Source organism: Rana temporaria, chromosome 11 (genome assembly GCF_905171775.1).
Source record: "Rana temporaria chromosome 11, aRanTem1.1, whole genome shotgun sequence".
Classification (NCBI taxonomy): Eukaryota; Metazoa; Chordata; class Amphibia; order Anura; family Ranidae; genus Rana; species Rana temporaria.
Window position 1 is genome coordinate 20,778,920 of NC_053499.1, and position 16,267 is coordinate 20,795,186.

At 47.5% G+C, this 16,267-nt stretch overlaps 1 protein-coding gene across 6 annotated transcripts in view; it reads right to left on the bottom strand.

The window, feature by feature from the left end:
• The window catches only part of ANO1 (anoctamin 1), a 231,002-nt gene that overhangs the window by 45,993 nt on the left and 168,742 nt on the right, over positions 1-16,267 (bottom strand). For all 6 annotated transcript variants that reach the window (XM_040328142.1, XM_040328141.1, XM_040328144.1 and 3 more), the window contains one exon: positions 13,486-13,646. In XM_040328142.1, coding sequence (XP_040184076.1) covers positions 13,486-13,646 — 161 coding nt within the window. The remainder of the gene's footprint in view (positions 1-13,485; positions 13,647-16,267) is intronic.

The following is a 16,267-nucleotide window of genomic DNA, read 5'->3' on the forward strand; positions in this document are numbered from 1 at the left end:
CCGGTTAAGTGCTATAAATAGGTTATTAAAGTCACGAAAATTCACGTACGACAGAAAAAAATAAAATAAAATTGGAAGCGATGTCATGTGTTGTAATGTATTTGTATTGTATTTTTGGACAACAACTGTACTGACTAAACAAAAATCGTACGATCTGGTACCATACCGGAAATGTTTTCGTGCATGTCCGATAAAATAATATCGGATGAACTGTCATGATCGGCTCTTAAAAGCTCTGTACTAAACGATCCGATTATCGTATGATTCTTCCTCGGACGACATATTTCGTACGATATTCGGATTGTGTGTATGGGCCATTTTTAGGCACCACCAAAACGGGTTATAGAGATAAAAATAATTTTATTATACATATAAAAAAATGTGTTAAAAGCATCCACATCGGGGCGTGGCCTGGACATGGCTGAGTGAAGCTGCTTTCTCCTCGAGCTCCCGGCCTTGTCCTCCCCTATACCGGCCAAAACACCACTATATTCGGCATGCAATCGGCCAAAAAGCGTAGCATTAAAGCTACTACCCGGGTGACCAGATCCAGCGCTCCGTCCGGAGATTTGCACCGGTATTTCCAGCACCAACAGCGGATATCCCCAGGAGCCAGAGCAACGGCGCCACGCGGTGCGGCGCCTGCAGCCCGGACAGAAACCCGGGAGCGCGGTGAGTGGACCCTAGCCCCAGCGACACCGGACTTACCTTCAGGCTCTCGAGCACCACTGAGCCTCGCTGACCTTGGAATGGAATCCCCGTCCTCCTCCCCGGGGGGCTCCCCGGTGGAGAGAGAAATTCGGGCCCTGCTAGAGGCCCTCCCCACGCGGTCGGACATAGAGGCGCTGATCCTCAAACTGGAGGAGACCCACCGACGGGACTTCCAGGAGGTAAAGGCGGATGTATCATCCCTGGCGGAGAGGGTGACGACGGGCGAGGCATCATTCACGGCCCTGGAACAGCGGGTGGCGGGCCTGGAGAGAGCGAGAGACCAACACAGGGACACGGCGGTTGCCCTACAGCTCCACCTGGAGGATGTGGAAGACCGAAGCCGCCGCAACAATCTGCGGCTACGGGGGCTACCCGAGACGGTGGATGCGGAGGCACTAGAGGGGAAACTCCAGGAGCTGTTCCGAGAGGTGCTGGGGGAGCCGCTGGAGGAGATCGAGATCGACAGGGCGCACCGCGCTCTAGGCCCCAGGATGGCGGATCAGGACAGGCCGCGAGACGTGATCTGCAGACTTCTCAGATATGCCCAGAAGGAACGAATAGTGCGAGGCACCTGGGAACACAAGGAGGTGACGATGGAGGGAGCACGGATCACGATCCTGCCGGACCTATCCAGGGCAACACTTAGACGCAGGGCAATGCTCAGACCGGTGCTGGATCTGGCGAAGCAACTCGGCTTTACCTACCGGTGGGGTTACCCACTGTCTGTCACCTTCCGGAAAGAAGGTATGGCCTACACCCTGATGACTCCGGTGGACCTGCCGGGACTGTTCCGGTTCTTGGGAGCTGAACCTGTATCGGTGCCAGACTGGTTGCAGATCCTGCCGCGTGCGATCGGACGATCGGGGCCTTCCAACTACAGGGCAGCCGCACAGCCGAGACAGCGTAGACAGAACAGACGACGGCAAAGAGCACCATCGGGAAACGAGCCGCAGGGATAGCGTGAGTAGACCCTGCATGGTGTCCCACTGTTTGACCCCCCCTCTCCCTGAAACTGAATGTTAACTGCCATGTTCAGCCTGTCATCAGGAATACTTTTTTCCACCCACGTTGTCGGCCCTGGGCAAAGAGGGAACGGCCATAGACATTGTTCTGGCCTGGCCATTCACCCACTCAGAACCCACTAAGGTTGTTTAATGTTAAGCGGAGGGTGGGGGATGGCAACTAACCCCGGTAGGCCACATAAACATGCCCAGGCTGCAGAGACCCCTTGCCCGTCCTGAAGCGGATGATCCCCCGCCGAGGTGATGAGAACACTCGCCCTCCTGTCCCCGCCTGACAAACGGGGTGTACCCCAGTCTCCCGCCCCACTAATGGGCACGATGGTTGTAAGCGGTCCCTGGATGGCGTTTCGGCGCCTGACCCCCTTCTCCCTGGGCCTGAACTCGGGTTGACGTGCTTGGGCCGCCGTCGGGTTCTCCTTCCTCCCCCCGCGCCATGTCGGTCCGGGGGGGGGGGTGCCCGTGAACTTTTCTTGGGCCTGGAGGTGGTCCTATCTTGAACCCACGCCCGATCTTTGATGTTAAGGGGGGGGTGGGGGATGGCAACCAGCCCCTGTAGGCCACATGTGCATGCCCAGTCTGCAGAGGCCCCTTGGCCGGTTGGAAATTGGCACTCCCCCTCCCGGAGAGACGGGTCCTCTCGCCCTTATGACCCCGCCGGGCAGACAGATACTTCCTCGAGCTTCCACCCCACAGAGGGTCGTTACATGAACCGCCCATGTTGGTAACGGGACATGCTGACACCACACAACGGCCCCCTTTCAGTGACACTTGGAACCGCTTTCCAGTATGAAGGGAGGGAGGTGAAGGATCCCCCGCCTCCGGACCAACGGGTACGCAGAGACGTAACTGAGCCCTATGAGGGCCTGGACGGTGACCGTGCGGGGGGGAGCTGGGGGGACTGGAGGGGTGGGGGGGGGGACGCCATGGCACTGGGGAACGCTTGGACGCTGGGGGAGGGAATGCTGAGCGGCTGCTCGGTGTGGAGGGGGGATCTCTCATCAGGGGAGAATACCTCGGTGGTCTCCCTGTGCCCTATTGGCCGAGACGTGAAGGGGAGGAGCGGTAGTATTATTTAAAATGAAGGAGGGGGGAGATGTCATGGCTCACCACCACTATGCCAGTTCTAGTTAGAAACAGCACCATATGCACAGAGCACGACAGAGGGGTCCCCCTCACAAGGGGATTAATGTCACTTCATGCTGAGGATAGAATTACATTGCCCTGTTGACTCTGAGTTGCTATGAACCATGTGATGCTGTGTTGTTCTGTTATGCTTGGTTATTTTATATTATGAATAATCTGATGTTATACTAAACCTGGAATGTTTGATGACTTAGATTGCACTGTCAACTTGGGCCCCAACGACACCTATGGTCGGGGGGGGGGGGGGGGCGGGGACACGGGAGCTCGCCTTTGCAGACCCTGTCCTACCCACCTAGGCCTGCGCTCGGTTCCCAGTTTTTTTTTTAGCTGGAGAGCGCCTTTAGCTGTTTAGGCTAAATTAGACTCTTTTTCTTGAGCCACACGCTCTGTTGGTGGCCTCCTAACTTGAATCTTTCCTTTCCCCTATTCCACCCACTTTTCCTATACTTCCTACCCACCCTACCCCCTATATCAGAGGGGACTGACCCCCCACCCCACATCTTCCTACCCCCCTCTGACCCAGGGGGACACACCCTCCCCGAGTTCGCGAGCATGGACAGGCTGACAGTGGTGTCATTGAACGCCAAAGGCCTGAACATCCCAGAAAAGAGGAGAATGCTCCTGAGTGATATGCGTCGCTTAGGTGCGGACGTGGTGTTGATACAGGAGACACATTTTAGAGAAGGGAACATACCAATGTTAAAAAGTAGGCACTATCCCACTGTATACCACTCAAACTATGCGGCAGCAAAATCCAGGGGGGTTTCCATACTACTCTCAGCTAGAGTTCCCTGGTCGTGTGAGGATGCTAAATTAGACACGGAGGGACGATTCCTGTTCCTGAAGGGCAGAATTGGACAGGTTCAGGTTACTATAGCGAACCTCTACGCCCCAAACGAGCGCCAAGATACTTTTCTATCCAGACAACTAAAACAGTTAATGCGATACGCGGAGGGACAACTAATTATAGGAGGCGACCTTAACATTCCTTTGATTCCTGAAGAGGACACCTCGACAGGACTCTCCTCTACCTCCAGGGACTCCCGTAAACGCATACACACGACGCTACATTTGGCACAGCTAGTGGACGCCTGGCGTCTTCTTCATCCTGGAGAGAAGGACTATACCTTCTACTCCAAACCCCATATATCCTATTCCAGGATTGACTACTTCCTGATACCTCACAGACATCTTTCGGCAGTGGAGGAAGTGTCGATAGGGTCGATAACTTGGTCCGACCACGCACCGGTCACGCTAGTGTATGCCCTGACAGACGCACAGACGGCCCAGACACGTCCCTGGCGACTTAATGAGAGCCTGCTGCAGGACGCTGATACCATGGCAGAGGTAGTGGAGGAGATGAGACATTACTTTGTCTCTAACACCACACAAGACAGCGATGCGGGAGTAGTCTGGGAAGCCCACAAGGCGGTCATAAGGGGGATTCTAATCAAGCATGGGGCCAGACTGAAGAGACAGAGAACAGACCAACTCAACAAACTGCTCGATAAGTTACAGTTACTAGAGACCCAACATAAACAGTCCCAGACGCCCCAAGCGAACACGGAACTAAACACCACTCGCACACAGATCACGGATCTGTTACATTTCAAGGCCAAAGCGGCGATACAGATATGTAGGCGACATGGTTACGAATCGGGCAACAAATGCGGGAGAATGCTGGCGCGAGCACTCCGTACACAAAACGCAGCAACATACATACCGCACATAGTCACACGTGAAGGACGAAAGGTCTCCACCCCTCAACAGATTTCCCAGGAATTTAAATTTTTTTATACAAACCTGTATAACCTCCCACGCCCAATCCCAGAACCAGACGGAGGAGTATCTGACTTCCTCCAGCATGCCGACCCTAACAACAGAGATGAGGGAAGAGCTGGAGGAGCCAATTACCCTACCAGAGATACAGATGGCACTAAAATCTTCCAAACCGGGGAAGGCCCCGGGCCCAGACGGCCTTACGGCCACGTACTACAAGACCCTGCTGCCATCTCTGGGGAACCATTTGGTGAGCCTGTTCAATGCCTTGGGGACAGAGGGCGCGTTCCATATTTCCACTCTGCAGGCGCAAATAGCAGTGATCCATAAAGAGGGTAAAGACCCGGGTCAATGCGGCAGTTATCGACCCATTTCACTGCTGAACACTGACATAAAGCTATTCACAAAAGTGATCGCCACGAGAATTCAGAAGTATCTCCCTGGTCTTGTACACCTGGATCAAGTGGGCTTTGTCCCAACCAGGGAGGCCAGGGACAATACGACCAAGGTATTGAACCTGCTCCACGTAGCTAATAAAACAAAGGTCCCCTGTGTCTTTGTAGGGACAGACGCCGAAAAGGCATTCGACCGGGTGAGCTGGAGTTTCTTGTTCGCCACCTTGAGTCACGTAGGGATGGGTCAGAAAATTATGCGATGGATAACAGCGGCCTACACGAAACCAACGGCCAGAGTAAGAGCAAATGGAACGCAGTCAGACCCGTTTCCGATCGCGAATGGGACCAGACAGGGATGCCCGTTGTCACCCCTCCTGTTCGCCCTGACGTTGGAACCCTTCCTGCGGCAAATACGGCAGAACCCAAATATTAGGGGAATAGAGGTCGGAAACAACCAATACAAAGTCTCGGCCTATGCTGATGACATGCTGTTCTCTCTGACTGACCCGTCGACGTCCCTTCCAAATTTGATGCGTGAATTTGACTCATACGGCAAATTATCAAACCTAAAAATTAACTTGTCAAAGTCAGAGGCGATGGGGGTGGGAATTTCTCAACCACTACTGACCCGACTTAAACAAAGCTTTCACCTAAAATGGACGGACACAGCACTAACGTATTTAGGAACACGGATCCCATCACGACTGTCTAATGTATTCCAACTTAATTTCCCTCCATTACTTAGGACAGTCCAACAACTGTTGAACCACTGGACCGTTGGATTACATTCCTGGTTCGGTAGGTGCAACATCCTGAAGATGTCCATTCTGCCCAAATTTGTGTACTTGTTGCAGGCCCTCCCTGTACATGTCCCCTCGGAGTTTTTTAGGCAAACACAGGCCGCGTTCGGGACTTTTTTGTGGGCAGGGAAGCGATCCCGAGTAAATAAAGCCGTCCTCTCATTACCCAAATTATGTGGTGGCCTAGCCATGCCAAACATACGAACGTACTATCATGCAGCGCAGTTAAACCGCCTCATAGACTGGAATCGACACAGTTCGCTTAAACTTTGGCCACAATTAGAGCAGGCACAAAGTGACATTATGCTACGACGTGCTCCGTGGTGCCGTGCCCTACAACAAACAGACGTACAACACCACCCACTGATAGGGAATACTACCAAGGTATGCGCGAGGCTGTTGGAGCAGTACCGCCTGGCAACGGAGACCTCACCGCTACGCCCAATTCTGGGCAGCCCAAACTTTACACCGGGACTTAGAGACGCCAAATTTACTGCGCTCCGCGAGTCGGGGACTTTTCAAGCCTCACACTTCAGTGAGATGGGTCGGTGGAAGTCGTCAACCCAGCTGATGGACCAGTCTGGTCAATATCAGCTGGACTTTATGAGAGCCAGCCAGCTGGACCACTTCCTCAGAACCATCCCCCCACCACCCGCTGGACAGACTCTTACGACTTTGGAGGAGATGTGCGAGGAGTCAGGGGCGTTACCCCACGCCCTGTCCTTACTACATACGCTACTGGTGACCCCCGTAGAAGGGTTTCAGATTCCTAGCCTTGACAGATGGGAACATGACTTGGGCTATCAGCTAACACTCGCTAAGAGACAGCAGATACTCACATTTACACATAAATCATCAATTTGCACCAAGGTCCAGGAGACCAATTACAAACTGCTGACAAGGTGGTACAGAACACCAGACCTATTGCACAAACTGTTTCCGGACACATCGGACCTCTGCTGGAGGTGCCGATCAGACAGGGGGACACTATTACATATCTTTTGGTCTTGCCCACTCCTCAGACCATTCTGGGAGGGAGTAAGGCGAATTACACAAAGATTCACGGAGCGCGAGGTCCCAGATGACCCAGCGTACTTCCTGCTCCATGCAACCTCTACCCCAGCGCGAGTATACAAAAAGTCGGTGGTGCGCCACCTGCTAGACGCAGCCAAGGCCTGTGTCCCCCTGTGCTGGAAATCCTCCAACCCACCGACAGTGGCCATGTGGTTACGGAAGGTGGATGAGATCGGGCGGATGGAGGATCTAGTCCTAATATTTAAATACTCCGAAGAGGGCCAGGCCCTTAGAGGAGAACCACCGCCACCCCCTGATCAGAGCCTGCCCCCCCACCTGGACATGCAACCCTGACGGCGAAGGCCGCCACGGTAAAAGGAACCGACGGACAGAGATGCTGATCCATGCTCGCGAACCTCCCCCCCCCCCAATCCCCCCCCCCTCCCACTTCCTTATCCCCCACTTAAATACCTACCCTTCTACTACTCTTCTCCCTCTATTCTTTTATTTATCTATCTCTCCCCTTTTTTATCTCTGGACTGCTCACTGAGCAGCACCCAGATTTCTACTTCTGTTTTCCTATACTCTACTACACTTAGAAAATGGAAATGGTAGAGGACTGGCACACGGTTCCATAGTTTCCGGCCGTAGAAAGATACCACAAGAGCACGGAATGGGATGGGGTGCCGGCTTTTGAACTGGGGACGGCGATGCGGGACGGATGGCACATAGCCCTCTGTGCCGTGCGCTGCTACTCCCAACCGGGAGAGGTGTCTCCACAGACAGCTTAAGAGTTCTCGCAATACTTTTCTTATGTAACTGCCATGTTTTGTATGAGTGCCTACACATGTCAACTGTTGTACTGTTTACTTGCTGTGGTCCTTGTGGGCCGGTCTTCTATTTTATATAAATAAAAAATTAAAAAAAAAAAAAAAAGCATCCACATCAATAACTTTATATGCTTTTAACACATTCTTTATATGTATAATAAAATTATTTTTATATCTATAACCCGTTTGGTTGTGCCTAAAAAAGTCTAAGCCTTCTATTCCATTTCTTTGTTCCAAATTGTTAGGTTTCTTCTAGAAGTATCCACAGGACCACTCTGTGCTGATACAATTAATAATTTCCTACATTTAAAATTAGGGATGCACCGATATATCGGTGGCCGATACATATCGGCCGAAAACAGCGGTTTTGGGGACATGCCGAAACAGCTTTAAAATTGCGATAATGAATAGTGGCTGCAGAGCGGTAAAACACATCTTGAAATTGTCTCCGCTCTGCTCGCACACAGCCCCGCCTGCTCCTAACCCACGCTGTGATAAACAGAATGCCGGTCTAACGCTGAGATGTGTGGGGTTAGGAGGAGGCGGGGGTGTGTGCGAGCAGAGCGGAGACAGTTTCAGCATACGGTGAGTTGCTTTCTTTTCTAGCAGCCATCCGTCCCCCGTCCCCCCACATCACATACCTCCCTCCAGCTGGCTATATCTTCGGGACTCTGTCCCCCGCCCCCCCCCCCTCCTCCTACCCCCGGCTGCCTAGTTTGGCTACTGTCCCTGACGCCAATCCACTCCTGAGGTGACAGGGTTAATAAAGAGAACCTGTCACCTCCAATTGCTATCACACAGGGAATTACTTTCTTCTGTGTGATAGCAATAAAGTTAAGTGTAAAAAAAATAAGAAATAATAATTAAATTAATAAAATAAGTAATTACAAAGTAAAGAAGAAAGAAAATATTAAAAATAAGAAAATTATACAAAAATAAAAAAAGTAAAACGACAAGCTACAAAAAAAAGTGATAAAGTAATAAAAAAAAAAAAAAGAAAGAAACAAGAGGCGGCAATTGGAGGCACAGCGAGGCGGCAATTGGGGGCACAGTGAGGCGGCAATTGGGGGCACAGCGAGTGTATGTTTTAACATACAATTATTTAAAAAAGAAGAAAAGTCATTTTCGATTTCGGCCTGACATTTTTTTTATTTTGGTTTTGTTTCGGTTCTGAAATTTCCATTTCGGTGCACCTCTATTTAAAAATTTTTAGTTTTGCAATACATACTGCATCTCTTTCTGCCTAGTTAAGAGGGTGTTGGTTATCGCTAGATTTAGCTTCAAGTCCATTGCCTAAATTACAGCTTTTAGCACACAGTGTAGAAGGCAGAGGCAAACGCACGATCTCCCATAATAAATCCAATACAGGGTTATGTAAGACTCTTGAAATAAGCACTGTTATGTTTGTACTTGGCAGGTACAAGCTGGAGATCTGCTCTCTGGAAGTACAAATTCAGTTGTCACCAGCAGAGCCCGGGCTCTGGAGTACAATAGTTCATAAGTACATAAGAGGCTAAATTAGTTCAGGAAATGTACAACTTCCAGCTCCATCCTTCAAGCTGGTGACACATCTGTATTTAAACATAGCTGGATTTATTTAACTTTGTGGCACCCTACAAGATGCTGGACAAGTTCTAAAAGTAACTAATCCACACATAATTAATGTTTTGTTAAAGTGTCTCTGTTTCCTTGAATGTGGAGACTTCGTTCTCTGTGCATGTAAACTCCTGCGGAACAATTAGAACTTTAAAGGAACATCGTTGTCTATATTTATATACACTGTTTTGCCTTAATTTCCGAAGGTTCAGTTTTATAATTTTAATTTGACATTCGCCACCATTCCCTCTTCTACTACACACACACATCCATGTGTTACAGATAGTCTGCTATGGAGATTTTGGGTATAATCAAGTCCACAGGACCTCATTCTCAACCAGTCTACCCATTATAAATTTGCAGTATCCAAGAACCTCTATACTTGGCATTGGCTTTTACTTCATTATCATGAAATTAGGATACCTACAGACAAGAGACAGTCACCTGATCTGGCCCATTATGGTCAGAGACTTAAAGGTAATCATATTTCTATGGACAGTCTGACAGCCTCAGCAGACCTTCCAAGTCTGCATAGGTGTGCACAGCCTATTGCATTAGGGTGTGCACCCCAAAGCTCAAACATATTTGCATGTGTATATATACAGTATACTGATGGTATCAGCAGAGCGGTGGACGGTGTCAGTAGGGCAGAGGACAGTGTCCGTAGTTTTTTTTTTTTTATTTTTTTTTTTTAGGAGCCCCATTAGAGAGCTTTGGTGAAATATTGGGGGTATATTTCTGTGCATTACTGCATGTTTAATGCACTATATTCCAGTGTGTTACTGCACGTTTAATGCAGCATATTTCTGTGCATTACTGCATGTTTAAAGTAGTATATTTTGGTGTGTTATGTGCCGTTTAATGCTGTATTTTTCTGTGCGTTAGTGCCAGTTTAATGTAGTATTTTTCGGTACAATGTGTACCACACAGGGTGATTAGGGTGTGCCCAGGCACACCCTGTGCGCACGCCTATGCAAGTCTGACTGTAGAATTGATCAACATGGATGTGTCTCAATTGTTCCGCCGTGGTGTCTCCTGCACATGCAGCTGGCTACAATGACTGTACGGGTTTACGTCAAAATTCGTCTTCAGAATCACCCACTGTCCTTTGTCTATAGCTGGCCAGATACCAGAAATTTTTGGTTGGAAAATGTTTCAAGAACATGTTGTTCGGGTTTCAAATAGTTAGTGGTGTCATTGTCAGATCAAAATGTTCATTTTAAAACCACAGTGATGAGAGAATTCAAAGGAACAGGATGGGAATTATTTTTTTACCTAAGAAATCTGAGTGGATGCTGTTGTGGAAAGATTAGATGTGGCTTTCATTTGGAAAAAACATTAAAATTTCAAAACGGAATGTTAAAAGCAAACTGGAAATTTTATGTACTTTAAAGTGGGGTTCCAACCACAATTGGCATTTTTTAAATGTATGTCCTCTCATCCTGCGTTTTTATAATATAAATCCGGTCACTTAGTATTTTACAATCCGCCACCGCTCCGCATAGTTATTCAAAAAAGATAGTTTATAAAAAAACTATGTCCACACCGTTGTCATTTTGCTTCCTGGAAGTCTTGGATGGGGAGTGATAATTGGGTAGCGCACTGCATCCTGGGAAATGATGACACACATTTCCCAGGAGCATTAGAGGGAGATGATGTCAGGATCCTAGGTGATTCCAAAAGGCAGATTTTGTGGGACCGCATAGCAACAGGCATTTCCAGATGAGTAAAACTTTTTTTTTTTTTTAGGTCTAATGAGCACAATAATGAAAAAAACTTTTTGGGATGGAAACTTCACTTTAACATGACATTCGTCATGTCATTGAATGTACTGATGAGAATTTTGGTAGAATGTTTTTTAAGAAAGTTCCATCATAAATGCTACAGCTTTAGTTCAGCCTTATTAAATTATCTCTATAAGACAGGAGATCTCCCACGAGTGTGGTGACATACGGGATTAATATGGAGTATAATGGTAGGGATATACTGTATCGAGATACCATCTCACGGACTTGCGAATTAAAGAATCCACAGCACCAAGGAATGTATGAATAGCACCAGCATAGAGTATTATGATTGCATGGACTTTGCCCACCTTATTTTAACACTTTTGTGATATAATATTCACTGTTTTTTTTTATTATTGTATTGGTAATTTTACATTTTTTAAACAGGTATAACACATCACTGTATAGAACATCGTGGATAGTACCAAGAAGGAAAGTACAGCACAACATTATATTTTTATAAACCCTTGCCACAACTCACAACTGTCCTTGATTTCGAGGGACTGTCCCCGATTTGGAGCAATGTCCCTCTGTCCCTCATTCCTCCTCATTTGTCCCTCATTTTGGTCTGATCTATATAGATGTATATAAAATGCACTTTTTATCTATCAAAAAGTGTTTTCCAGTCCTGGACCTTTCATCGGATTTCTAAATGGTTGCATTTGTAAATTCCAAAAGCCAATATAAAGGAATAGTAGTGGTAAAAAAAAAAAAAAAAGCACTCGTGGGTCTAACCAATCTTGTTTTTTTGTTTAAATTCTCCTTTAAGGGGGTGTGGCAAGGGGTTTGTCCTATGCCTGCATACTTTTGCTGATAGGTGTCCCTCATTCCCTTCTTAAAAAGTTGGGAGGTATGCCTTGCACCCTGTCAGCCACCCTATGCATCGATTACACACAGACATACATATATTCATGCATACGCACGCCATTTTGGATTACCATGCACTGCAAATTCTCAGAGGAAGTATAGAAAAAATGTCTGTCTGGGAACAACACTTCAGCATATGGCAAACACTGTAATTGTTATAAAGGTTATTCCATAGGGAGGCCGTGATCCCTGGAGGTTCCCTGAACTAAACACTAACAGATGTGCCTTTTTCATCCTCATCGTGCACATTAAAAGAAAAAAATATAAATAAAGCTATGAAAGCCAAAATAAGAACACTAAACCAAGTCCTGGGAGGGACAGAAGACAAGTGGAGAGAGCAGTAGAATACTCCCTGGACAGCGTCCTGGAAAGAGATAGAGATTTCAGAACATGAGAAACAGACTGTGATCGGAAGTCAGAGCAGCTGGGATGTTTTCTCAGATGAAGACAACCTTTTTTTTCCCCCTTCAGCCAATTACTTAATAAATGGCCCTGTCCCAAAATGATATAATCCACAAATGATAAAAGCATGCATCTCTCTGTAGGTTGACGTTTCATGCAAGGCATAAAGTGTTCTTCTGTCAGCAAGCCATAGGAACGGAACGCTAATGGCTCGGGTAATTCTAGCCATTCGGACGGGGCCAGATTTCTGCATAGCTGCAGCCTAGGGGAGCAGGGCTTGGCAGGGCAGCACAAAGTCACCCATACATCATGTTGCTGGTTCTTACTAATGCATTCTCAAAAGGTACATGCTCTACAGTTCTTGGCTATAAGGTTATTCACCAAAACATAAGTATATAGGTAAAGTTGTCAATGGTTACCAACATTGAAAAATAATTCCCACACTTGGTGTATCAGTAAATAGCCTGAGTCCATCTTTGATTTGAAAGCACGGGGTGATGCTCAGATGAGGTCCCAGCACTTAGAGACTGCATGGTGCAGTGGGATGCATTTCCAACCATGAACAAGCTCATTATTGCATATGGCAATTTTCACATTTGCTTTCCTGAAAACATGTTGCGCTCCAACCACTAGTGGGGCTTAGTTGAAAGACCTACAACTAAGCCCCCGGTGAGTGGGGTGAAATGCATCAGGGGGCGTGGCTGAGGCCATTCACATATTCTTAAAGAGGAACTGCAGTCTGCTCACACAATTTCTCAGGAAGCTTACAATCTAAGGTCCCTAATTCACACGCGTGCATACACATACGAAGGCCAATTTTGACAGTAGCCAATTAACCCATCAACATATCTTTGGAGCGTGGGAGAAAACTGGTGTACCCAGAGGAAACCCCAGTAGGCACAAGGAGAACATGCAAACTCCAAGCAGGTGGTGTAATGGTTGGGATTCAAACCGACGACCCTAGTGGTGCTAGGCAGAAGTGCCAACCACTTAGCCACTGTGCTGCCTACATATGCCTTACCTTATTAAAAACCTAATTTGACTGAAAATTAACAGTGAAATTTAAAAAGCAACCGTACAGAAGATTTCACTATATTGTCTAGGATAGAGGAGGCAGCTAAGAAAACAATTGGTCCTACCCCACAAGGCCATGAAGACTGAGAAGAAGACAGTAGCTGGGTTGTCGAAGAGATGGCTGGCTCGAGCTGTAGCGCAGGCAGAGCTGATCTTCCAGTAGTTACATGTCTTGTCACATAGGGGGCACATGGTGATGTTATTTCGTTGGTCACACATTTCTAAGCTAGGATAATGAAGATGGAAAAGTCAGAACAAACACAGTTTACACAAAAGGATTAAGGATCTCAGTCAGGTTCAATTTAGAATATAATTATTATAAACAAATGACTGTCAGATGTAAAGAAACTTCCATACGCTGTTAGCTCTCATACATGCTCATTTCTAAATTGTACACGGGGGCACAACCTTGTCAGTTCTGTACAGTGTACTGAAGGAGTTTGTGATCCGTCAGACAAGTCTAGTCTCTTGTCATGATAATGGAAAATACGTTTGCTATTGGAATTATTGAAAGGGTGCTTAGAGCTGTGTCTCCAGTTGGGTATGTGGTCTCTGATGGGTTTATTTTTATGAATGGGCATTTCAGCACAGGATGTTTTTCCCGTTATGTGTCTGTTATTGCTTGGTTAATGCAGAACTGAAGGAAATACATTTGACAAAGGGGGTATGGCCCCTGAAACATGTTATGCCCGCCCACTCCTGACATCGACCTGACAGCTGCTAAACCCTGTGTGTGGCCATAGAAGCCACCGCTCTCCCCCTGGACACAGACTATTTTGGCGCCCTGTCTCTTGCTGTTACACTGCAGACTGCCAGCCATTAACCCTTGGTCTGCTGCTTTCTCCCCTTGCACCATTGATGACTTCTCATGTATTGCCTTCTGCACAGCCAGATGGAATGTTGAGTTTTAGGCTGGGTTAACACCAGTGTGGGTTTCCCTGCATTCATTTTCATATGTCAGGAGATTGTGACCGGCTCTCTATAAAGCTGGTTCACATATCTCCGGAGCGGCTCCGGCGCAAATTGCACAGGATTCCTGTGCGTATTCTGGCCTGTTCCTGGTCTGATTTCAGCCAAAAGTTCAACCTGAAATAGGACTTGAAATGGTGAATGGAGACGCACCGGACCCCCTGCTGTGAGACGCTCTTTTCCAGTGTGAATCTAGCCCTAAAAGGTGTCTGTGTATTTAGTGCTAACCCCAGTACCCTGTTTATACTTATTTTTTCTGGAGTAAAAGGAGGGTTATACCCCTGCCAGTTATTTTTATTTTTGTATACCATTGGTAAAATTTCCCTTTATTGCTGTGCCATAGTCAAATCAGGAAATCAAGTGAGTAACAAAATGCCTGGTTGTTTCCAGGGTTACCCTCTGGAAGATTTCCCCCATATTCTCGCTCTGGTGACACCCCAAAAAGTGTTTTTTGTTTTTTTACTTTCACTCCTGGTGATAATGGTACACAGGACAAATAGAAAGGGTGAATCTCCCTAACGGGGACAGGTGTACTAGTCCCTCTCCACTCCAATAAAAAAAATGAATATGCCTATAGTTATACCTTAAGAGCCAATCGTAATACAATTTAAATTTCTCTTGGCTTTCCTTAAACTGAGAAAGTTTGGCTTTAGCTGGATACGCAGCTTACATACATTCATATATGGGAGCCGTTTTACCTGCTAAAGGATTTATTTTGTTTAGCCAGACCTGTGAGTGCAGACTGGTCAGTGACTAAATAAATATAAAATGCCATAAATCTATCCCATTTATTTATTTTTTTGACAGGTACCCAGCTCCCACTTCCTGTTCTCGTCGCCTTGCCACCTAGGCTACTCCTCCTCTCCCTCTCTGCTGCAATCTTCTGCGACATGTCACAGAAGATTGCCTGACCACCAAGAGTGCAGTACACACCCGGCTATGAAGCTGCAAGCTGTCACAGCTGGGTGCCCACACTTGCAATGACGGCGCCGCAGAGAGGCGGGGGGAGAGGACCAAGGCTTAAGGCGGCCGCATCGCTGCTCAGCTTAAACGCAGACAAGTACACACTATAGAGCAGTGCTTCCCCCTCAGGGGGTTGAATGATAATTTGCCAGGGGTCACCGAATCCTGGGCTGTTTCCTGAAGCCCACACCTCTCTCCCAGCCTTTTCGTGGCCGCCCAACTGGGATGTTCCTGGAGCCCGCGACCGCCCACTCAGATTCTTCACAGCGGCCCATTCAGTTCACGGTATGACTGGGGGTAGAGACTAGAGGTCAGCTGACTGGTGAGGAATGTAGAGAGGGAGGGGCTGGAGGAGACCCTATCTCCTGATTTCGGCATAGGTGTCACTGCTGTGAGACTACAAAGTCGGAGACACAGGGAGTAACACTACCTGTGCTTATAGTTGCCCTTAAAAGTCCCCACTACAGCTCTCAGATCAACAGATGACATTGATCAAGAGCACATACGTTTGCCGATCAGAACTCCCCCCAGAACTGATCACACCCCCCACACCAGCACTGCCACTCATCCCATTCCCCCACCAAGGAGTAAGAGATGAAATAAAGAATACATGGAAGGGAGAGGAAAACAGGGGGAGGAACAAAGAAAAAGGGAGATAAAGAATAAGAGAAAAAACAAGAAATATGGTTAGAGAGAGGGATGGGGAAAAAATACAAGAAGTTAGGATAGAGAGAGATCAAAGGGAAAGAAAGGAGAACAAAGAGAAAGAGTGGTACACCCTAAAATGTACCAGAAGGTATTTTAATACTGTACGAGTGGAAGGGACTCAGGGAGCGCTAAATTTCTGTGGTTTAGGGGTGCAAATGACTTGTTTTGCCTTGGATGCTGACATCAAACACTATGAAAATAATTTAA